This window comes from Leptodactylus fuscus, chromosome 3, assembly GCF_031893055.1.
Source record: "Leptodactylus fuscus isolate aLepFus1 chromosome 3, aLepFus1.hap2, whole genome shotgun sequence".
Classification (NCBI taxonomy): Eukaryota; Metazoa; Chordata; class Amphibia; order Anura; family Leptodactylidae; genus Leptodactylus; species Leptodactylus fuscus.
In genome coordinates this window covers 45,845,654-45,870,517 of record NC_134267.1, presented here as the reverse complement: position 1 = coordinate 45,870,517, position 24,864 = coordinate 45,845,654, and the positions used below count along the sequence as shown (strand labels likewise).

The following is a 24,864-nucleotide window of genomic DNA, read 5'->3' as shown; positions in this document are numbered from 1 at the left end:
GATCAATGATTAGATTTTTTTTTTCATTCTCTTTTGTGTTTTTTCATTGCAAGCAAAATAAATCAAGATATTAATACCAAAGAGTTTGTGCTTGCAATCATTTTCTGGAAGAACATGAGTATTATCTGACAGAATTGCAGGGGTGCCAATAGTTTTGGCCAACACTGTACAGTATAATGGAGCCACATGAAGACAAAGACTTCTAACATTATAGATGCTTGAAGTTTGGGTCGCCATACTGCCTTCGGACCGGAAAGTCCAAACAATGTATGGATCACTTATTGTCCTGTGTGGAGGAGACCTAAGGCCATGCACAAGCCATTACGCAGTGTATCAATTTTTTGTTAGAGTATTTTAACATTTGAGATTTTAAAGCCATTTAGGAGCAAGGATTAGTTCCAATTTTTTGTTCTATACACTTTTGCACATAACCTTTATGTAAAATGTAATGTTTTCTTGGAAAAACATCAGTTAGCTGGATTAAAATTTTAGCACTGATTTAGCTTAGCAGAAAAGCCTCCCCTGACGCCTATTGATCTATTAATGAGATTCACTACCATGCATGTAAATGATATTTTGTGTTTAGAAATGGTAAAGACACCTTCATGGTGCTTTCATGTGCAGCAAAAGTAGATTAGAAGTATTGTCCTCTGAAAAGGTAGTTATGTGAAAGTAATGAATTCTCCTGAGAGTAGGTATTAAAATGAAGCCATTAGCCTAGTGGATTCTCAGCAAGTTTTACAACTTTTTGCATCCGCTCTCTCATAGGAAGTGTGGTCTTGCTGGATAGAACTTCTACATTTTCTGAATTTGGAGACAGCTTGGTTAAATACATTGGAGGAACGAATACAGAACACTGCAGTCCTCCCTGATAAAGCAGAAACGGTTAATGAATCCTTGGAGGTAGGTTATCATTGGCTGCTACGTGAAGATAATGCAATGGTTCTTGTACCAAGTTCGTGAATAGAGTTATAGGATTATAGCTACTGGTATATTCCATGTTTATAATTGGTCATTGAGAGCTGTTCGTTGTTTAAGCTGATATTCATTCACATAGATTTACGGCAGGATACATGTGTTTTATCTGTGAGCGAGACCTATATAAATGTATAATGGCACAAATTACTAACCAAATGTGCGTAGTTTGTGCTAAAATCTGTCATACCTGCATTGTACCACAATTAGGCCAGATTCACATGGGGTTTTTTTGTCCAAAATCTGAGGCGGAGACCGCCGAAAGTTCCGGACCAAAATACAAGTAGCTGCGACTGGATGTTGGCATTCAGTCACATACTCTGCTCCAGATTAGGCCCAAATGAATGGGCCTAGTCGGGAGGAGGGAGTGTCTTCAGGCAGATGTCGCGAGGCGAATCCTACTGAAAGAATGAGCATGTCGCTTCTTTTTTTTCCGGGAGCCGGAACAAATGGCTCCCGGAAAAAAAGAACTGACCGGCTCCCATTGATTTCAATGGGAGCCGTCTTTTTGGTCGGGATTTTGAGGTGGATACGGGCCACTGTCATCCTTTAGGTGACCCTCTACTGTCAGGTGAGCAGTGTCAGGCATTGGACAATGTCAGAGCTCAGAATCACACCCCCTTGCCTGCTCCTGCCTGACAGTAGATAACAATAAATAGCACCAAATCTATTAGCACTGATTGCTCAGATAATGGTGGGGGCTAGAGAAATCCAACTACAGTCCTATGAAAAAGTTTGGGCACCCCTATTAATCTTAATCATTTTTAGTTCTAAATATTTTGGTGTTTATAACAGCCATTTCAGTTTGATATATCTAATAACTGATGGACACAGTAATATTTCAGGATTGAAATGAGGTTTATTGTACTAACAGAAAATGTGCAATATGCATTAAACCAAAATTTGACCGGTGCAAAAGTATGGGCACCTCAACAGAAAAGTGACATTAATATTTAGTAGATCCTCCTTTTGCAAAGATAACAGCCTCTAGTCGCTTCCTGTAGCTTTTAATCAGTTCCTGGATCCTGGATAAAGGTATTTTGGACAAACAATTCAAGTTCAGTTAAGTTAGATGGTCGCCGAGCATGGACAGCCCGCTTCAAATCATCCCACAGATGTTCAATGATATTCAGGTCTGGGGACTGGGATGGCCATTCCAGAACATTGTAATTGTTCCTCTGCATGAATGCCTGAGGATTTGGAGCGGTGTTTTGGATCATTGTCTTGCTGAAATATCCATCCCCGGCATAACTTCAACTTCGTCACTGATTCTTGAACATTATTCTCAAGAATCTGCTGATACTGAGTGGAATCCATGCGACTCTCAACTTTAACAAGATTCCCGATGCCGGCATTGGCCACACAGCCCCAAAGCATGATGGAACCTCCACCAAATTTTACAGTGCGTAGCAAGTGTTTTTCTTGGAATGCTGTTTCTTTTTGGACGCCATGCATAACGCCTTTTTTTATAACCAAACAACTCAATTTTTGTTTCCAAAATGAAGCTGCCTTGTCCAAATGTGCTTTTGCATACCTCAGGCAACTCTATTTGTGGCGTACGTGCAGAAACGGCTTCTTTCTCATCACTCTCCCATACAGCTTCTATTTGTGCAAAGTGCGCTGTATAGCTGACCGATGCACAGTGACACCATCTGCAGCAAGATGATGCTGCAGCTCTTTGGAGGTGGTCTGTGGATTGTCCTTGACTGTTCTCACCATTCTTCTTCTCTGCCTTTCTGATATTTTTCTTGGCCTGCCACTTCTGGGCTTAACAAGAACTGTCCCTGTGGTCTTCCATTTCCTTACTATGTTCCTCACAGTGGAAACTGACAGGTTAAATCTCTGAGACAACTTTTTGTATCCTTCCCCTGAACAACTATGTTGAACAATCTTTGTTTTCAGATCATTTGAGAGTTGTTTTGAGTAGCCCATGATGCCACTCTTCAGAGGAGATTCAAATAGGAGATCAACTTGCAATTGGCCACCTTAAATACCTTTTCTTATGATTGGATACATCTGGCTATGAAGTTCAAAGCTCACTGAGGTTACAAAACCAATTTTGTGCTTCAGTAAGTCAGTAAAAAGTAGTTAGGGGAATTCAAATCAATAAAATGATAAGGGTGCCCATACTTTTGCACCGGTCAAATTTTGGTTTAATGCATATTGCACATTTTCTGTTAGTACAATAAACCTCATTTCAATCCTGAAATATTACTGTGTCCATCAGTTATTAGATATATCAAACTGAAATGGCTGTTGCAAACACCAAAATATTTAGAACAAAAAATGATTAAGATTAATAGGGGTGCCCAAACTTTTTCATAGGACTGTATGTTGGAAACAGAGAAGCGGCACCTATTAAATAATACAAAGAGCTGGACTAGGCAGAGGTAGTGAAAGGTCCTCTTTAAAAAGAGTAAAGGTGACGATATATATTACTCTAAACTTGGTGGACTCTAACCAGGAATGACCATTTTAGCTTGCTGGTGATACATGATCATCATCTGCAAAGAAATTATCAGTGTTTGAACCTTTCATTCATAGAAAATATGTTTCATCCATTGATAATCCTTCCTTATAAGAGCATTTCCAGAAAGTTCATCTTTTTCCCGCAGTCACTGAACACACAGGGACCAGTCTGAATGACTGCCGAGCCAATAGGGCCTAATATGTGCTTGGCTGCCTCATCTACAGTTGTTTAACTACCAGCCATCTTCTTTGTAATGTGTATGGCCTCCATAAGACACAACTATAAGGTCAGGCTATACTGGGCTTGTCTGTAGTATGTAGCGATGGCGATACATAGATTTGCATAGGAGCTGTGAACACATAATGGAAACGATACATTTATTTTGTTTTTATTTGAATTTATTTGAGTTTATTATTATTATTATTATCATTACTATTATTATTATTATACCTATCCTAGTTCGTTCTAAGCAAAAAAAAAAGTTAATTTTCTGTGCTATTCAACAGCCATATTATTCTGAACCAACAGTTTCTCAATTCTAATATAGGCTACTAGATTTTTTTTTATCAAATCCATTTACTTGTCATGTTTTTTTTTTTTTGGGTGGGGCGTGTTTGTATATTTTCTTGTATTACGTAAATTTGTTATGATTATTTATCTTGTCATCATTTACCACTTACGGTTTTTGATCACCCCTTGTAATAAGCCGCCGATCTGTTTTCTGACATTCAGTTTCTGTGTTTCGTTCCTCAGGCCTTAGAGTCCATCCTTCGCCATCCAGCTGACAATAGGACTCAGATCCGTGAGCTTGGTCAGACCTTGATCGATGGAGGGATACTAGATGACATCATCAGTGAGAAGCTAGAGGTGTTCAATGCCCGCTATGAGGAGCTGAGTCATTTAGTAAGCGCTGAAGTTATTACTATCTTGTGTGTGCCAGTGGCAATTCAATTTATCCCATTTTCATGCCTTCCCTGAGCTTTGATGTTGTAGAAAGATATATGCATAAACATTAATGCACATTGACAGAATTAATAATTATATCACCCTCCATTGGGATAGATAAGTGTGTGCAGATTTTATTAAATAGCTTGTCTGGCAGGCCGGCTGTACCTTGCTGCACATGTTAAAAGAGTGAATATATCACATGATCAACTTACAGAACAATTTCAAGCAATCCTAAAATTTTCCGATGTGCATTTTGCAGTAAAACCAGCAACACAATTCTGGGTTTGTAGTTTTGAATTACTGCCAATCCATGGAAGGATTTGCTACATTTAATGTGGTTTCAGGATTTTGGTGCATGACAACACTGGGAGTTAGCAGTAAGTGTTTTTTCATGTTAATTCCAGAGCGGGAACGTGATAATTCCTTTTTAGGCATTTGTGAATGACTAGCAGAATTTAGGAGGAAGAGTAGCAATAACTATGGAAGAATTGAGTTTGAAGAAAAACAGGAACACTCCTCACCCAAATGTGGAGCCATAGCAATTTCTAGGTATATTTTTTGGATTGGGCCAGACCTTTACATTCCACTGCAATGGATTCTGATGTCTCAGCAGTACACGTCTCTCCAACACAAAATATGACCTAGAAGATTGACAATTGTGGTTTGAAAGAACATGAAGTTTGCTCCAACTCAAAACCCCTGTATTAGAAAAAAAAAAAACAATAGTATTTCTAATAAAATACCATTTCCTGAACTCTATAATGCGTCTGTAGCTCAATAGTGTCATGGTCAACAATTAAAATCTTGTGATATAGGTTTTTAGTAAAGTGAGTCCAAATTCTCTCCAGATCCCAATTCCATCAAGCCATGAACAAGAAGCAGGTTGTTGGTGCCATGTTTCTTGGGTGTAGCCGGTATTATTTTATCAGAGCACTGCTATGGTTATATACGACTTGGTTCACTAGTTGCACAAGCATGAGAGCGCAACGTGTCTGGAATGTATCTGAAGCTGCGCTGACATGGTTTTAAAACTAATGGCAGCTAAAAGCACTTTCATTGTTAGCTACATAACCTTGTGGCCCTTAAAGGGATTGTTCTATTAAAGACACATGATAGTGGGTAAGTGTCACATTGCTCGAGGTCTGACCACAGGGTTCATAACAATCAGGAGAAGAGTGATTTGAGCCTTAAGGATAGCCTTTCTAGTAGGGTTGAGTGATCGTGTTCGGAAAAGATCGGATTCCGATCGGCGATCGAGAAAATTTCACGATCGCGATCGGAATTCCGAACACAATTTTTTTAGGTGGGATCGAGATTGGTACTATTTCCCACAATGCTTTGCTTAGCCTTCACACTGAGAATACGCTCCGCTCATTCTGAGCAGAGTGTATACTCGGTGTGAAGGCTCCGCTGCGGTTCCATGGGAATGAATGGAAGCAGCCGACACACAGCCTTAACCCCCTGCGCGCCGGCTGCCTCCATTCATTCTAATGGGAGACTAAACTAACATCTCTAGTAGCTACTTATCTCCAGAGATGGCTGCTCCAGTGCCCGGTGTTCTTCTTCGCCTCGCTGCCGCTCCACGCTGCTCTTCTCGCCTCGCTGCCTCCGCCTCTCAGGTTAGTGTTTAAAGAGCTAAGAAGGCGGGACTTGTGGCTTAGGAGAGTGTGGGCGGGTACAGGGCGGGGAGACATGACGTCTCCCCTCCCAGTACCCGCCCACACTCTCCTAGCCTGCCCACACTCTCCTAACCTGGGAGGCAGGGGGCAGCGAGGCAAGAAGAGCAGCGTGGAGCGGCAGCGAGGCGGAGAAGAACACCGGGCACCGGAGCAGCCATCTCTGCAGGTAAGTGGACACCAGGGGGGACTAAGTAGCCAGAGGATTAAAAAAAAATCCTCTGGCTACTTAGAATCCACGCTGTGTAGTGAATCACTGACAAAGCATTCACTTGTTAGATTCCATGCTGTATAGTGAATAGGATTGCTTTTAAAAGCCGATCTCCGATTAATAATAAAATCCCATTGACTTGCATTGGGATCGGAATTGGGATCGAGATCGGGTTCGAATGAAAAATGATCGGAAATCGGATTTTAAAATCGATCCTGAAAAGTCAAGATTGGCTCGACCCTACTTTCTAGTAATTCAAGTTTCTTATTTACTATAATAAATTTATCACAATGTTGATCTGTGCTTCCACTTAAATAGAAATGCGTGGAGACAGTCAATATGAGGATGTTTGTTATATGTTATATTTTAATATACATATTATTGTCTTACTTGTTACAGTCTCCACGCTAATCTCTGATGTTTACAATATTGGACTTTAGATAGTTGGCGATCAGCCAGGTTTATATTCTGGGACACTTTCCCTTTCAGTCATAAAAGTCCTTAGTCCTTCTTCAATGCTTGTGTTATCTTGTATATCTACACATTTCCCAGGAAGGCAGTTGGTAGACTTTCCTAGTGAACAGCGCACACCGGCAGTGAGGTGGAGTTCTGCTATAGGGAAGGTGACTTTGAAAGTTGGGATTATGAAGCGGAATCACCATTCTGAGGATCTCGTTTCTTCTCAGGCTGTGAACCGGCAAATTTCTTTAGAGCAGCACCTGCAGACCCTGCGTGAGAGTGATCATATGTTACAAGTACTGCAGGAATCCCTAGAAGATCTGGATAAGCAACTAACCACATACTTGACGGACAGAGTGGATGCCCTGCGATTACCTCAGGAGGCTCAGGTATCTCAGCAATGTCTTTCATGTGTGTGGGAGCTGCCTCACCTCCTCTCTTCATATGCAACCCAATCCCTTATTTAGGTTTTAGTATTGTTGTGTCTGAGAGAAGAGGTGTTCTTGAGGAGAAGAGCTGTTCTTGAGGGACTTCTTTATTGACTATGTTCTCTGAAACTGGAGTGGACATGCATCTCATCTTTAACAATGAATGTTGTACTTGCCTTATACACAAGGTCTCATGTATTTCAACAAGTCGACTGACAAGGATTTATTTTACATTTCTAAACTCAGTAGAGAGACTAAGACATAAGATTACAAGGTAAAGTGAAAATAAACTCCTGCTGCCCCCTACTGGATTACTTGTCAATGTACTTTCTTATTTAGTCATATGATTTTATAAGAAGCTGAAATAAAGTTCCCAAAAGAAATCTTAAATTGGTAAATCTAATACAGTATAAAGCAGCTTCAAACCATCTGCACAGATATAGTGAAGCAAGTTTGGAAGCTGAAAGCCCTGTTCACATTTTGCATGATGCTGCAGTTTGCTCCTGTATCATTTAATTATTCTTATATCACATGTATAAATTGAGGCTAATGCGGAAGAAGTGTAAGGCCTGATTCACATCTGCGTTCGGTATTCCATTTGGGGTGTCCGGTTGGGGACACATTCACATCTGCGTTCGGTATTCCGTTCGGGCAGTCTGCTGGGGACCCCAGAATGGAATACTGAACACATTGACAAGGGGTGAGCAATGAAAGCGCACAGACCCCATAGACTATAATGGGGTCCGTGTGTTTTCCGCGCGGTGTCCACATGAGTCATGTGGAGGGAAAAGTACTGCTTGAAGTACTTTTCTCTCCACATGGAATAAACACGGACTCCCTTATAGTCTATGGGGTCCATGTGCTTTCATACGCTCAGCCCTTGTCAATGTGTTCAGTATTCCATTCAGGGGGTCCCCAAGCAATAGAATACTGAATGCAGATGTGAATGTGTGCCCAAGTGGATTCCACGAACGGAATACCGAATGCAGATGTGAACTAGGCCTTAGTGGAAGATAAAAAGGACTTTTTTGCCACTCCTGACTTCTGCAGCATGTTTTCCTCTGACTCTTCTCGGTATCTAGAAATGTATGACTAAACTAACAACTGGGTGTTACCATTCCCCTTGTCATAGGAATGAGTCTCTCCAGTCTGCCAGTGTTAACATGTCATTGGACAATTGGACAATGTCAAACTTTGCAGTGACACGTCCCCACCTAGTAACATAGAGTTGTCAATTTATTCATACATTTCTAGAGGGAATAACAGAGGTTGACTCAACACAAAAATTTAAGAAAAAATAGTACGAGTAGCCACATCATGCCAGATGGGTTAGGGTTGCATATAGAAGAGGCATAGTTAGACCCTACTTCAACAACGCAAACCCGAAAAAGCGGCGTCTTCGAGTGTGTTAGTCGTGATGGGCTGGCAGACATGAGCCATGGTACACCTGAATTACCCCTCTCTATTTTAGGCTCAACCAAGCCGACAGGTGTTCTTTCCTCTTTTTTGGTACATTTCCATCTTTGGCTAAAGGAAGAAAATTCACCAAAATATGAACTACAGCGTTAAGGCAATGCAAGGAAAACCATGGTGGAAACGCATCACTTTTTTTCTGCAACGCTTTTCACAGAACTTTCCATTATACCTATTAGGAAACCGCTGGTGTTTCTGTAGGTATAATTGACATAATAGTTGAAACTGCAACGGTTTTGGAAATTTCAACATGTCCAGTGCACATATTTTTCCGCAACATATGCATGGTATTCGCTAGAATTTTATCCACTTTGTAGTGACTGCAGAATGTTGCAGTTTTTGCTGCAACCAAACCGCGTTGTTTTTGCCAAGTGGGGCCCCAGCCTATAGCGGAACCAGGTTTAAGTAGGAACTTTCATTCTCTTCTTATGAAAGTTTATTGCTTCCACGTGAACATAATGTTAGAGTCTCGCAGCAGACTCACAAGATTCACAGGCAGTATGTTATATATAGGAATAACCATCGGAAATTATTCTGTTGTAGAAAATTCAAGCTGATATCAACAGCCATGAAGCAACACTGGAAGAATTGAAGAAGACTGGCCGTCCAGCTGTACAATCCGCTCTAGAGGTCAAATCCCCACGAGGAGGATCCCAGCTGGATGTACTACAGGTAAATATGATCTCAGCCGTTTTCACAGATGTAGACCAATATACGCAAGAAGAAATGAACATTGATATGGCCGCCACATAGAGTCTGTCAGGATTGATGACCTGTTGCCACATAGCAGAAGGATATTTCATTGTTCATTTCATGCTCCATATCAATAAGGAAACCCAGTAATAGTCATATATATATATATATATATATATATATATATATATATATATATAAAATATATGTTGTAGTAACATTAGTATCTAGTTTCAGACCACATGGCGTTGAAGCTATGACAAAGTGTGATAGCCGTGTGACACCAGATCCCACTTTCACAGGTTTTGACTGTCCATAAATTCACGGACAGTCTGTGAAAATAGGTGTCTGCGATATTTTTTGTGACTGTAGGCTATTGCAATTGTATCAATCATCGCCAATAGTTCTTGGCAATTTTGTTCTTGCAGAATCACACAGTTGAATAGGCTAAAATATAACTGTAATATTTTGAGCTAAAATCCAGATAAGATCTATAAAAAAAAAGCACAGTGTCACCTAAGCAAACAATATAAAACACCAAGATGTCTTCATCTCAAAAAAAGCTTTCCAAATATATATAAACAGAGGCCTTACTGTGTCAGAAGAGGTCAGTAGGGAATACGTAGTCTCAGTGATCTAATTTCAGGTGTAAGGAGGAACGTAGTCAGGACCCAACCCACTGTAAGGACAAAATGTAGGAGACCGTTACTTACCCTAATATCACTATAAAAAGGGGAGGTAACAAAACTCTCAATTTCCTAAGATTATAGCCTCAGCACCAGCTGGGTCCCCGACTGGAACCTGACCCTGTACTAAAGCTGGACCCTGTTAAAGGGGTTGTCCAGGTATTACAAATTGCTGCCAGGAGGCTGGGGAAGGTGAAAAAAAATAAAATGTCTGTCCTCGGTGCTGCCGTGTCCCCCGTTATCCCCCCGCGAATCCCTTGGACTTGTTCCAGTGGAATTCCTTGCTGCACATGACCACAAGTTATATTTTATTCTAAGAGTTGTGTTTTGAGTAGGTACGATTCAACCATTATGACACCTCTTTGATTTTTGTTTTGCAATTTTGTTCTTGGCATCATTCATACGTTTAGATTTGTATTATTTCATTTTTGGTTTCCTAATTTGTCCCTAAAAATTTAGCTACACCTGATTTTTGACCAAATCAGCAAGTTCTAGCATTGCACAGAGCGCCACAGGAGTCTTAAAGGTGTAAAGTGTTATAAACTAAAGGTCAATTCCCTGAGCTCTGAGTGTGCTCTGTGTTTCAATGACCCTTGGAAATACCTGAGGTATACCTTACATCGGGATCAGAGGTGGTGATCCTGAGTACTGAGTCTTACATTACAACCTGGTTGGTAGCTTGTGGTTTGATCCCCAAAACGGGGCTTTATGTACAGTATTACACCTTGTTGGAGTTTTTGCATGTTTATTCATCTCTTCTCTTCTGTGTTATGTTCTGCTTTACTATTTGAGATGAGCGAATAGTATTCGATTGAATAGTAGTATTCGATCAAAAACCTCAGTTTGCAAAGTTATTGGTGTACTCAGTCGAATACCACGTGGAAAGGCGGGAAATATTCGTATAGATCATCAATATCAGCTCAGTCTGACTCCAGGCTCCCCAACAATCAGCTGTTATCTACAGACTTGAGCAGGATGCAGATGGCGCCATTCTCTGTGTAGTGGTCAAATCAGATTACTGCAGATCTTCCCCCATTTACCTATGTAGTAGCTAATCTGTGGTTTAGCCACTATATAGAGAATGGAGCTGTGATTGTGTATACTGTGTACTGCCTTAGGATACAACATCAATAGGTTTAGCTAAGAAAATCCTTTTAATTGCTGACTTAATAATATGATTTGATTATATCTGTCTCTGTGGGATTTTTACTTACTTAGCTGAATTTGTTTGGATTGAGAATGACTTTGTTTATATCCTGTAGACTATAACCTTATGTGAAGACATACCAAGTCTCTAACCAAATTCTTATCTGTCATCTTACCTTGCAATCATGGTATACGTGCATTTCGGCACCCAAAAAATAATTGAGAAAGTAATGTCAGATTTTTATTTTCCTTTTTTGTAGTAGTTCGTTATTATTTTATAAAACAATTACCCTCCGGCAGCCATACTTGAGGCACTTTATACCTTCATGTGTCAGCTGTATAATAGTGTTCTTTATGGCAGCTGCAATGAATGGGAGTAATGTAAAAACATATTTTTTTGACTGTATGTTCCCTTTCTTCAGAGGAAGCTGCGCGAGGTCTCTACAAAGTTCCAGCTCTTCCAGAAACCTGCAAACTTTGAACAGAGGATGCTGGACTGCAAGCGTGTCTTAGATGGAGTGAAAGCAGAGCTCGGTGTTCTCACTTTTAAGGATACCGACCCGGATGTCATACAGAAGCACTTGGATGGGTGCATGGTAATGTATTTTCCTGAAGTTATCCATGTGGTTTTTGTAAGTGCTGCAAATTACATAATAGTCGCCATATATACGAGAAATGCATTTGTGCTGGCTGGGGCATGAATTAATGTGCCGGTGTGCCTTCTACCAACTGACCAAAACTTATTATAGGTCTTAAGATCACAAACGTCTCTTTCAGAAATTGTACAAGACCCTGAGTGAAGTGAAGCTGGAAGTCGAAACTGTAATAAAGACAGGACGGCAAATTGTTCAGAAGCAACAGACTGATAACCCAAAGCTAATGGATGAGCAGCTAACAGCTTTAAAGCTTCTATATAATGATCTTGGTGCTCAGGTAAGGTTATTCTCTACCTTGTAAGTATCCTTAGATATATGAATGTATATAATACAGTGGCCCTCAAGTTACAATGGACTCGGGGTGCTGTTTGCTTGACTGGACATTCCAGTATAATCGCATGGTCACTTCACTGTATTAGTTAAAGGGGTTGTCCACTTTCAGACCAATAATGAGAGATAAATATTATGGTTTGTATAATAAAAATATAATTTTGTATAAGTAAAATACATTTTTCCAATATACTTTCTGTATCAGTTCCTCACAGTTTTCTAGATTTTGGCTTGCTGTCATTCATTCTGTTACTTCTAGAGCAGGGGTAGGGAACGTACGGCTCTCCAGCTGTTGCAAAACTACAACTCCCAGCATGCATACTTGCTCTGCTGTTCTTGGAACTCCCATGGAAGTGAATGGAGCATGCTGGGAGTTGTAGTTTCACAGCAGCTGGAGAGCCGAAGGTTCCCTACCCCTGTTCTAGAGGATAAAAGTCTGACCATGGTCATGTGACTTATGATCCATGGTCATGTGATGACACACAGGTGCCGCTCGTTATAGTCACAGCACAGTAATCAGACATCTGCCTGGTAATCAGCTGTGTGCTCATCACATGACCATGGACCATAAATCACATGACCATGGTCAGAGCTTTATCTACTAGAAGTAACAGAATGAATGACAGCAAGCAGAGATCTAGAAAACCGTGAGGAATTGATACAGAAAGTATATTGGGAAATTGTATATCTTTATATTGTACAAACAATAATATTTGTCTCTTAATATTGGTCTGAAAGGGGCCAACCCCTTTAAGTGCATGCATTGACTGGCAGTTTTATAGCGCCCCTTTACAGGATAGTGCAGTACTACATCAGGTTGACTCCCTTGTAAGCCTTAGATGATATATCACTATTTCTATGCCTGAAATTCCTGATTGTTCATTATAATGAACGCCGAGCAGAATATGCAAGTGACATACTTGTAGAGGTTATACCCATCTTAGTAAACCAAAAGAACTGGTTTTCAGAGCTTATTGCACTGGATCAGCAGAACCTAGCATATCACTGAATCAAACAGCACTTCCCCCTCAGGGGCAGTATGGTGGCTCAGTGGTTAGCACTGCAGCCTTGCAGCCCTGGGGTCCTGGGTTCAAATCCTGCCAGGAACAACATTTGCAAGGAGTTTGTATATTCTCCCTGTGTTTGCGTGGATTTCCTCCATTTCTACAATAAGACATACTGTCTACTATATTGTGTGCCTTCTATGGGACAATCTACATTTAAAACTCCCCCCAAAAGAACAAAAAAAAAAAACCCCAGTACTTCCCCCTCGTGAATCGGTGCCTCCATTGCAGAGATATAACTGTATTAGTCATTATACAATTTACGCTAGGTTCACACCTGTGTTCGGGTTTCCGTTCGGGGATTCGCTTGGAGACCCCCCAAAACGGAAACCTAAACTGCTTAAAAAAGGCATTTATTCGTGGAAATCCACAAACCCCATAGACTATAATGGAGTCTGCTGGGTTTCCGCCTGGTTTGCTGAAAAATGCGGGCAGCGCTTTTCTCTCCGCATTTTTCAGTTGAACTGGGGAACGGAATCCGCAGGTGGACAACAGGTGCAGGTGTGAACCTAGCCTGAGCTTTTTGGAGCAAGGAGGGTATTGTCATTGCTCAGGAGAGATAGACAACAATGTCTTCATTGCCCCATTTATTGCCAAAAAAAACCAAGCATATTGACAAAGACAGCAATATGTCAGCCATGGAAGCACGGATTCACAAGGGGAAAGCACCATTGCCCATTGATAATATGCTGGGTTCTAGTGACACTCCCTCTAGCAGTTCATCATTGCAGCAAATTCTTGTTCCTTGTTGAGGATATCTGTGAAATTGGCTGCCTGGGTAGTAGCTGGCTGTCAGTCCCGAACAATAATATTTAGCACGTCTTGCATTTTTAATTTTTTAATAACACAGTTGTGATGTGACAGTAGGAGTCACTGACAGGAGAGATATTACCTTCTTGATGCCCAAGTCTTTCTTTGCAGCTTATTTTGCCGCTTTTATCTTTCTTAATTGGTCTCTCCTTTCGGTCCCAAGTTAAATGTTAGCTTTCAGGTACATGAACTGAGAAAATGACTACGGTACTTCAGATTTAATGATCCTGAAATGACCATTTCCTACAATCCTCACTTTGGACATTGAAGACGTTAGCTCGAGGCAGTATTTCTGATACAATTAAGTCGCCGCGCCGCCTGTGGATTCTCAGTATGCCTATGTTTCCTATTCGAAAATTGCAAAAACCCTTTGTGAGAAATTTGAATTGAAGTGAACGGCTCATTGACGGACACAGTCAGTCTCTGAAAAACACTTGTAAAAGTTTTGCCTTCAGATCCATGGTGCCTGTCATTTTATTGGCACGGTTTTGCTTTTCTGACAGATAAATGGATTTTGTCTGTTGGTGCAGAAAATATAACAGAGAAAATAGGCATCGCCTTAATGAGTAATCTAAGTAATCTTATAGAAAACTAGGAATATAATCTGTGACTATTCGCTAGACTTCTGATCTCTGTCCTTTGTAGGTAACAGAAGGGAAACAAGACTTGGAACGTGCTATTATGTTATCTATGAAGCTGAGGAAAGAATCAACCTCCTTGTCTGAATGGCTTTCTGCCACCGAGTCTGAGCTCATTCTGAAATCTACCACAGAAAATGTTTGCACTGACCTGGATGTTGAAATTGCCTGGACCAAAGTGAGTACACCCTCTTTTATATCATATATAAAGTAGACCTCAGTCTATCTATCTGCTGTGTTTCTGAGCTGTTGATCAAGTTTATTGATATATCACAGATGTCATTACCACTGCCTACACGCGTTCACTAGAATGGGGGTCCTGAGTCCCCTCATTCCTCCTCACTGTAGTCATGTGTGTGAGTTTGGAGCACTGTTCATTCTTGGAAGGTAGCCGCTATAGCACTTGACTGTTTGTTCCAGCTCTGTGACCAATTCCTCATTCAACCTCTTTATTGTAGTCATTCAGCAAGCAGGAACCTTATTTTAGTGATCATGGAGACCACCCCAGCATCCAGACTTTAAAGAGGACCTTTCACCGATTTGGGCACAGGCAGTTTTTATACTGCTGGAAAGCCGACAGTGCGCTGAATTCGGCGCACTGTCGGCTTTCCCGATCTGTGCCCCAGGTGAAGAGCTATCGGTCCCTGTACCGTAGCTATTCACAGTCAGAGGGATGTTCCTTACAGTCTGTCAGGAACGTCCTTCTCCACAGCAGCGCCTATCGCTCTATACAGTGTGAGCGTGGAGGAACGCCCCCTCCCTCTGCTCACAGTACTGGTCCATAGACGAGTATTATCAAGAGGAGAGGGAGGGGGCGTTCCTCCACGATCACACTGTATAACGCGATAGGCGCTGCTGTGGAGAACGTATGCGGAAAATATAAAAATATTTATTAATATGTTAATACAATTTTAACAAGAAAACACACACAATACAGGAAACAATTCCCACAATGGATCCGTTTAGCCACAGTTTCATCGTCCCTTTGTAAAAACATTATATTGCCGAATCACATGGTGTTTATAAATACATTCTAAGTCAAAAAGCACATTAACATAAGGATGAAATATATTAAGCATGAGGATGTAATAAAGAGTGTTTGCATACATATAAGTATATCAGTAGACACTATTATAGCCACCAGTCAGTACAACCTCATATGTAGCTGAGAACAACAACTGTGTCACAGTATCAGTGTCTCAGTATCTAAAAAAACTGCACCTAGGTTTGATAATTACATAAAGCTGTAATAAAGAGTGTCTGCACATATAGGTGTATCAGTAAACACTATTGTAGCCACCAGTCAGTAGTAAAACACAACCTCATATCTAGCTGAAAACAACAACTGTGTCACAGTATTAGTATCTCAGTATCTCAAAGACCTGCAACTAAGTTTAATAGTTGCAGACGGTCGCTCAGAAGCAGTGAACCCGTATGCAAACAAATACACAAGTATATGACATGCCTAAAGAGACCAGTTCAATATGTAATATCAAAACCAAATGTGCTTACCCCTGTGTAGGTCTAGGCTAGTGCAAACACTCTTTATTACATCCTCATGCTTAATATATTTCATCCTTATGTTAATATGCTTTTTGACTTGGAATGTATTTATAAACACCATGTGATTCGGCAATATAAGGGCTCATTCACACTATGTAAACGGCAGCTTATTCTGAACGTAAAACACATTCAGAATCAGCGGCGTATAAAGCAGTTTCCATTCATTTCTATGGGAGCCGGCATACGAGCGCTCCCCATAGAAATGAATGGGCTGCTTCTTTCACTACGAGCACTCCCATTGAAGTGAATGGGAAGTGCTGGCGTGTACGGCTCGGAATGAGCAGAGCTAGCGGTACACGCCGGCACTTCCCATTCACTTCAATGGGAGCGCTCATAGTGAAAAAAGCAGCCCATTCATTTCTATGGGGAGCGCTCGTATGCCGTGTTTTACGTTCAGAATAAGCTGCCATTTACGTAGTGTGAATGAGCCCTAATATTTTTACAAAGGGACGATGAAACTGTGGCTAAGCAGATCCTTTTGTGGGAATTGTTTCCTGTATTGTGTGTTTTCTTGTTATAATTGTATTAACATATTAATAAATATTTTTATGTTTTCCGTATGCTGAGTGTACAGTCTACCTCGTTTTTGTTTTTTTCTGGTGTCATATATTTCTGAGGTAGAGACATGCAAATTAAGGGGTACAGATAGTCACAAGAGGACCTTTCATTTTTTCCGTCACATGACATGTTCCTCTGTGCACAGCCTCAGTGCTATGTTTTTGTTTTCTACTGCTGTGGAGAAGGACGTTCCTGACAGACTGTCAGGAACGCCCCTCTGACTGTGAAGAGCTGCGGTACCAGCACCGCTAGCTCTTCACCCGGGGCACAGATCGGGAAAGCAGTACATATCCTTTGTGGGACAGCTCCTTTAAATTGATATTCCAATCTCCATATTTAAACTTGTAGATTAAGCTATCTAAAGTGTTTTACCCAACACAATGCTTTACATATCAAACCTTGGGTTTCTCACTTGTACACATTAGTAACATGGAACTAGATAGATATGCTCAATACCTATTTGGAGGCCCACTACACTCATTGTTGCACACCTCCCAAATGTATCACAATGTTAGAGGGGCAAATCCTGCATGGTGTACTACGTTTTTGTGTCTGTCCAAAAAAAAAAATAAAAATGGATCCTTTTTTTTTTTTAAAACAATGATCTCTATATATACAGATTTTCGCATCCTTTTTTGCACCTGTTACACCGAGATGTAACAAATGTAATCTGAATGAAGCCTAACACCACCCAATTCTTTTCCATACATGCCTAACCACACCTGGTCCTCTCTATGTCACAACATAGTAATAGTGCCATATAGCTGCGTGATACACATCAACACCATACTGGTGTACTGATCCAAAAATGATATTGCAGCAGGAGGTGATTTAGGTGAATGGTGAATCATGGAGTCGACATCACCATGGTCCACTATTGTATCCGCATCATAAAGATGCTGATACAGTTGACCTGCAGAAGTGGGCCAATGCCCGTAATTTGGGGACTGTCCTAGGATGGTTGAAAGGCCTACTTTTTTATGCTGAAGCCATTCACTATTGTCACTCCTGCCTTAGCATTGGTACTACCACGTCATTGGTGACTTAACTATAGATAGGAAATTAGTTTTTTGCTTTTTACTTTGTAGATAAAACTTTTAAAAGAAAAGTTAGTAGCATATAACTTTTGACAGTTTGACAATATATGTTGTACAATTATTCAATTCCCACAAGTCTTCAGCTACCTCAGCCACAGGCGCTAATGCATTTACATACTGTATATCGTAGGTATGTGTACATTGAGTTCCTTGTCTCTGATAAAGATGGATGTACAATAATATTAATATATTTAGTTGCTTTGCTCAGCATGCTCATAACCAAGATATAAGTGTACAAATGGATGTGCTTCATCACCTCCCTCCCCCAAAACATTGCCTTTCATACAAAGGAGTTATGTGGGGATAAAAAGTGGGGGATGGAAATCTACCGTATATACTCGAGTATAAGCCCCTAATTTTACCACAAAAAACTGGGAAAACTTATTGACTCGAGTATAAGCCTAGGGGGGAAATGCAGTAGCTACTGGAAAATTTCAAAAATTAAAATGGTCAGAGTTTTTGGGTGCAGTAGTTGCTGGGTGCTGGGGAAGGGGAGGGGGTGTTTTGGTTGTCTGTCCACCCCTTCCCTGAGCTTGAAGACTGGGGTTTTTCCCCCAATTGGAATTCAGCCTGGCTGAATATAGGGTATCTGCAGAGCTCCTATTAACCCCTTCCTGACGGAACAGGAGCACTACAGGTACCCTATATTCAGTAGACCGGGCACTTTCAGACACAGGGATACCTAATGTGTTTGTGTTTCACAGACATTTTCTACTTTTATATGTATTCTAGGGAAAGGAGGGATTTAGAACTTTTTTATTTATTTATTATTTTTTTTTATTTTAAATGCTTCTTTTTTTTCCACTATTTTATGGGAGATTCTATACATTGATATTGCGGCTGGTCATAGACCCCCCCCCCCTCCTAAAAAAAATAAATAAAAAAAAATAAATTTCTTTTTGCTGACTCGAGTATAAGCCGAGGGGGGCTTTTTCGGTACGAAAACTGTGCTGAAAAATTTGGCTTATACTCGAGTATATATGGTAATTTCTCAGCCTTCCTTGCTGCTGCTCCAGCTTCCTGTGATGTCACCAACTCTGCTCTACTCTGGTTGAAGGTCCATAGAGTAGAGAGGAGTCAGTCATGTGACCAAAGCTAACAGTTAGGGCACTGGGGTCCATAATCTATACAATCTTATATAAGATAGACAAAAGAACTAAACTACATTGACACAGACTCTTTCCTCTTCTGATGCTGGTAACATGGTGGGACACACACATTCACTTGCCAGTAATTTAAATCAATATGTTGTTTGGGTCTTCAAGGACTAGACTGTATACAGACCTGTTGCGAGTGAATGGAGCCATACTTTTTTTTTCATGTGGACTCACAGTCTGCATGAAACAACTTGCAGTATGTCCTATGAGATCCATTTTCCTGACCAGAATACCACTTGACAATGTATAGGCCGAGATTTTCTTACACTGGCAGCACATGGAATAACCCCTAGTAATACAATGGGCACTGCAATGACATATGGAGTCATACTATGGCTGTGCGTGTGGGGCCTGAGTTCTCACTTTGTTGTGAGATAAACTCTTCATCTTCAGGAATTAATGTTACATCAGCAGTAATTGGGGAGAGATTTCTTTCTGAATTATGAGTACACAGCAAAAACAAATTGTGCCTGACTTATTAAATGACTTAATTACAAGTCACTTGTGGCTTAGCTGCACCAGGATGCAAATGACTCTCGGATAATGAATCTTTAATCGCTTCAAATTGCAAATTGCACGCTGCATAAATTCCAGTGATGGGTATTTACCGGAGACGTCGGGATTCATGTTTGCCTTTATACTTTAAACTTTGTTGATTAGGAAATTTCTGGTATTTTTAGAAATATTTGTTTGAGCAACTTCTTAAATTACACTTTGAAGATATTCTTGAATTAACTTACAACTATCCCATTTAATTACAAGGTAGCACAACCAAAAACTAGAAAATGGGCACAGCTGGAAACCATTTACGTCATGTAGCATTTTGTACTTGGCGACAGGTTACCCTATAGATTGCAGTGGCACTCCCTGTAACTAACAATGGGGATCCCCACTAATAAAGAGGGATTGTATAAAGAAGACAACAACATTCATACGGTATACAGATATTATATACTGGTACAATGTGATATACTATAAAATAAAATTAAATTCTCTCTCCCTTCTCACTTTTGCGCTCTCTCAATATATATACAATATAGATATAGACTCAAAGCACGAGTCCTCTTACTGGTGGAACGGAAGGGTTTGCTGTATTGTTAAGCAATGTGTGAGAAAAATAGAGAGTTTCAAAGCTTTCTCGGTGTGCTCTGAATACTGTGGCCTGCTCTTTTTTGTAGAATGTGCTGAAGGAGCTGGAGAGGAGGAAAGCTGACCTGAACAGCGTAACTGAAAGCAGTGCGGCCCTGCAGTGTCTGGTGGAGGGAAGTGAGAACGTCCTGGAGGAGAAGCTCTGTGTCCTTAATGCTGGCTGGAGCCGAGTCCGCACCTGGACAGAGGATTGGTGCAATACCTTACTGGTGAGTAAACGACAACTTGTTCCACTAAAGCTCCGTCCCATTTTACGTATCCTGGAAGTTGTGTTTCTGTAAGAGTCTTGTTGCTATTGGGATCTCATTTGCTTTAAATGTTTTTATGAGATTCTCTGTTAGAAAGACTGTCATGATTCCCTTCAAGCCATCTAAGGGGTTTAGCTTTATATACCAGTAGTTCTGGGTTTAATGTCCGTAAAGGCTGTACGCAGATAGGCAACTCTACATTGGCGTTTATGCAGTGTCCTTATCTCAGAATGGGTGGGCCAAAATTGGTTGGGAAGATTGGCCCATCATAGATGGTGTCTACACATCTTCAGTAGCTGTCAACCAATTGCTTATTTGGATAACAGCAATTGTTCCCAACTCACCCAACTCAATGAGGAGGGAGAAAACAATTTGCTACAAGAAACCTTTGTCTCCATAAGAACATAGGGGGCTAATATGTTAAAATTGGGAGTTTTAGCATACTGTATGGACACCAAATAAAAATGCTAATTTTTGTTCAGTTTAATTCAAATAAGAAATCTAAATCTGTGAACTAAAAAAAACATAAAAACCTAACCAAGTGTCAGAAGTGCATTTATCTAGTTTATCAGGCCTAAATTCTGAATCCGACTCATAATATGCATCCATATCCATTTCAGCCCCAATGGACAAGGTTCACTATGACCCAAAGGGTCTTCACCATCTTATTCTGATGTCTCCTTAACTGTAACTTCCGAGCAATGTGAAAGTGGCTAAATGTGTGTTCACCATCAAAGATGTTTCTGGACAGATTTTGGTGATATAGCAGTGAATTTCTTTGGTACTTGATGTAGATGGTTTTGTAAATTCTTTTACAGTGTCCATATCATTTACCAACATGATAATAGTATAGTAACTTGTGTAATACGTCTAGGAGTTCATTATCGAGGGACGTCCTTCCATGTGTTTTTACTGCTTCCATATATTATACAGATGTTATGATAGGGATTTCCCACTCTTTGTATTCATAGCGCTGAACCGTTGTCTCATGGCAGTGCTCGGTGCCAGCTCTCTAAATTAACCCTCATTAGCAGTCATTTACTTGAATACTTTGCAGCCAATGACCCATCTCTGTGTTTTGTTAGAATCACCAAAGTCAGATGGAGATTTTCGATGAGAATGTCGCTCACATAAGCACTTGGCTTTATCAAGCGGAAGCCCTTCTGGATGAAATTGAGAAAAAGCCAGCTAACAAGAAAGAGGAAATTGTGAAGGTAGTGTCTACTGCATATTGAGACAAGACTCGAAACACATAAGGAATCAATGAGTCATTTTCTGACTTTAAAGGGAATCTCCAGCCAAAAGTAACACTGGCCATAAACTTTAGATTCAGCCAACCATTCTTTCCGACACTTCATACACTAGCATGTTCAGCTAGGCCAAGTATGTATATGTTCTCGCTAGAGATGGTGAACTAATATAGGAGACGGCTATGGCTTGCCGGATTCACCCATCTCAATCTTCCTCTTTCCCATTACATTATCTGTCGGTAAGCCTCCATACACCATTGTTGGTCACCATTCTTAACTAGTGTTGAGCAAATAGTATTCGTCAAATATCTCGCTCCCATAGGAATGCATGTAAGCAGCCGTCAAATATTCACTGCGCTTAACCCCTAGGTGTTCGGCCGCTTACACGCATTCCTATGGGAGCGAGATATTCGAGGTATACTATTCTTAACACAATTGGCATGTTCCACCATATATATAATGTTTATGGCCAAGTTAAAAAAGGAGTTTACATATGTCTGCCAACACTGAATATTTTACTTATCTGAAGCTTTTCGGCAACTGCAGTAGATGAGTGACTTCACAGCAATTCTGCAACAATTTTTTTTTTACACATGTAATCCAAGCCCATATCTCCTGGGTTCGGGAATGATAAAATTCAGTAACGATAACAGGATATGTAGCATTTGCTTTCTGGATAATACTTATTACTGTACATTCATATAGACATTTCTGGATACATTAAAGCCTGCAGGGTTATAGGCGTGGAGCTGGCCTATGACAATCTAGGACAAAGAGAAATCCTGCAGAGACTACAGCTGAGAAACAGATTTGTTTGCAGATCTTAATCATTTTTTAATTGAATTTAATTTTTTTGATCAAATTATTTTGTTCTTTTTAAGCGTCTTTTGTCTGAGTTGGATGATGTCAGCCTCAGAGTAGACAATGTTCGTGAACATGCAGGACTGCTCATGAGCAGTCGAGGAACATCTTGTCGGCAACTGGTGGAACCAAAAGTGGCTGAACTAAATCGAAATTTTGAGAAAGTTTCTCAGCACATAAATGCTGCCAAGGTAAAAGGAGTCCAATGATTGTTGTAATGTTTGGCTGTTCGTAAAGTTTATCTGTATGATAGCAAGTGATGCAATGTCTTAGATCTTTGGGCCAATGTCTCTCAGATGACGTTCCCAGGAACCAAGTAGATTATTTAAGAAACTACCCAGTTTATTTTATATACTGTAGAAAAACTGGGCGGCTGAGATGACTTCTAGTTGTTAGGATATTCAGTAACCTTCCTCTGTGGGCCCCATTTTCTCCAGTCACCCCCCATTTTGTAGCATCTTGCTGCCACCTGAGGTCTGTTGCTGTGTGAGTGCATATCCCTCTCGTAGCTAAGATGACTCTAGTCCCAGACAGGGACAGCTAGGCAGGACCCCATGATAGAAACAATCAGAGGCAGGGCCACACGGTGGCTCAGTGGTTATCACTGCAGCCTTGCAGTGCTTGAGTCCTGGTGTTCAAATCCCGCCAAGGGCAGAAAAACAACTGCAAGGAGTTTGTATGTTCTCCCTGTGTTTGCATGGATTTCCATCCCATATTCTAAATATAAACTGATAGGGAAAAAATGTACATTGTGAGCTTTATGTTGGGCTCACAATCTAAATAAAAAAAAAAAAAAATAGAAAAAAAAAAAAAAAGAAACAGAGGCGGGGGCTAGGCAGCAAGATACTACTGAAAATAATTATGTTGGCAACATTTTAGGAATTGGTAAACAAGTGTCAGGTAATATTTGCATGTAATAATGACATCACTATAGAGGATATTTTGCTGAAGCAGCCCATATAGGTTGGCTCATGTCACAGTCATCATAGAGGTCTGTAAATGCAGTGGTGCCTCTAAACCTTTGGAGATAAGGGAATGCTGAGGAATCTTAATGGGTAGCGCTTTGAGGCAGTAACTCCTTGAATATTGGGGAGAAATTATTAATATTGAGCTTTTGTCTTTTTCAGGTACTTTTGGATCAAGATCCTGGTGCACAAGTTACTGCAGGAGAACCCAAGATTGGAGCTACTGCTGCAGACCTGGAAGACTTTGAAACAGAGCTGCTTGGTGTTCAGAGGGTTCTAGAGATGTGTTTGCAATCTCCTTCAGAGTGTGAGAAGGTAAACATCTCCATAAATCTCTCTGTTGGGCCATTTCTTAAAGATTTATATCGCTGATCCTGAACACTCAGTAATAGTGGTGATGGTGGTGCTTGTAGAAGGGATCTCCAATCCGCTATATAGTAGATAGAAGTCACAGAACAGACCTTAAAGAGGACCTTTCATGGTTTGGGGCACAGGCAGTTCTATATACTGCTGGAAAGCCGACAGTGCGCTGAATTGAGCGCACTGTCGGCTTTCCCGATCTGCGTTCCTCCCTGCTCACACTGTACAGCGCAATAGGCGCTGCTGTGAAGAAGGGCGTTCCTGACTGACTGTCAGGAACGCCCTTCTGACTGTACAGAGCTACGGTACCGGAACCGCTAGCTCTTTACCCGGGGCACAGATCGGGAAAGCCGATAGTGCTCTGAATTCAGTGCACTGTCGGCTTTCCAGCAGTATATAGAACTGCCTGTGCCCCAAACCATGAAAGGTCCTCTTTAAGTGCTGTATCAAACACTGTATTTTATTTACTTTTTTAGTTTTTCTAAGTTGTATAGATAATATTTAACATTTCACTTCTTATGGTAAACATCTGTATAGGGAACATTTGTGAATACCAAGAACAGATAACAAGAAGGAAAACTATACCTGCATTAAAGGGGTTTTTCCATCTCACTGTTTGAGTAGTCTGGCTGCAGTCTTTTCTTCTCACTTCCTATATATCAAGTGGGTGGGTGCAGGGAGCGGAGAACACCTATATGTTCAGTGTACTATCTAAGGCCTTATTCAGAGGTCATTGTGCTGGTCAGTTATTGTGTGCCAAAACCAGGAGGGGCTCGGAAATTCAGAATAGGTGCCAGTCTTTCTATTATACATGACCTCTTTGTAGTCTCCACTCCTGATTTCGGCCTAGAATCACTGATGAAAATTACTGACCATAACACTGATGTGTGAATAAGGCCTTATCCTGCCAAGGTGTATTCTCTACTGTCCAGCATCTGCCCACTTGGCACCAGTATCTACCCAATAGGATCTATCTAGTTAGCACTTAAGGGA

At 40.7% G+C, this 24,864-nt stretch overlaps 1 protein-coding gene across 3 annotated transcripts in view; it reads left to right on the top strand.

Moving 5' to 3' along the window:
• The window catches only part of UTRN (utrophin), a 497,025-nt gene that overhangs the window by 134,683 nt on the left and 337,478 nt on the right, over nt 1-24,864 (top strand). For all 3 annotated transcript variants that reach the window (XM_075267488.1, XM_075267486.1, XM_075267487.1), the window contains 11 exons: nt 769-903; nt 4,199-4,348; nt 6,967-7,128; nt 9,184-9,312; nt 11,588-11,761; nt 11,943-12,098; nt 14,671-14,841; nt 20,217-20,396; nt 21,521-21,649; nt 22,567-22,737; nt 23,674-23,826. In XM_075267488.1, coding sequence (XP_075123589.1) covers nt 769-903; nt 4,199-4,348; nt 6,967-7,128; nt 9,184-9,312; nt 11,588-11,761; nt 11,943-12,098; nt 14,671-14,841; nt 20,217-20,396; nt 21,521-21,649; nt 22,567-22,737; nt 23,674-23,826 — 1,710 coding nt within the window. The remainder of the gene's footprint in view (nt 1-768; nt 904-4,198; nt 4,349-6,966; nt 7,129-9,183; nt 9,313-11,587; nt 11,762-11,942; nt 12,099-14,670; nt 14,842-20,216; nt 20,397-21,520; nt 21,650-22,566; nt 22,738-23,673; nt 23,827-24,864) is intronic.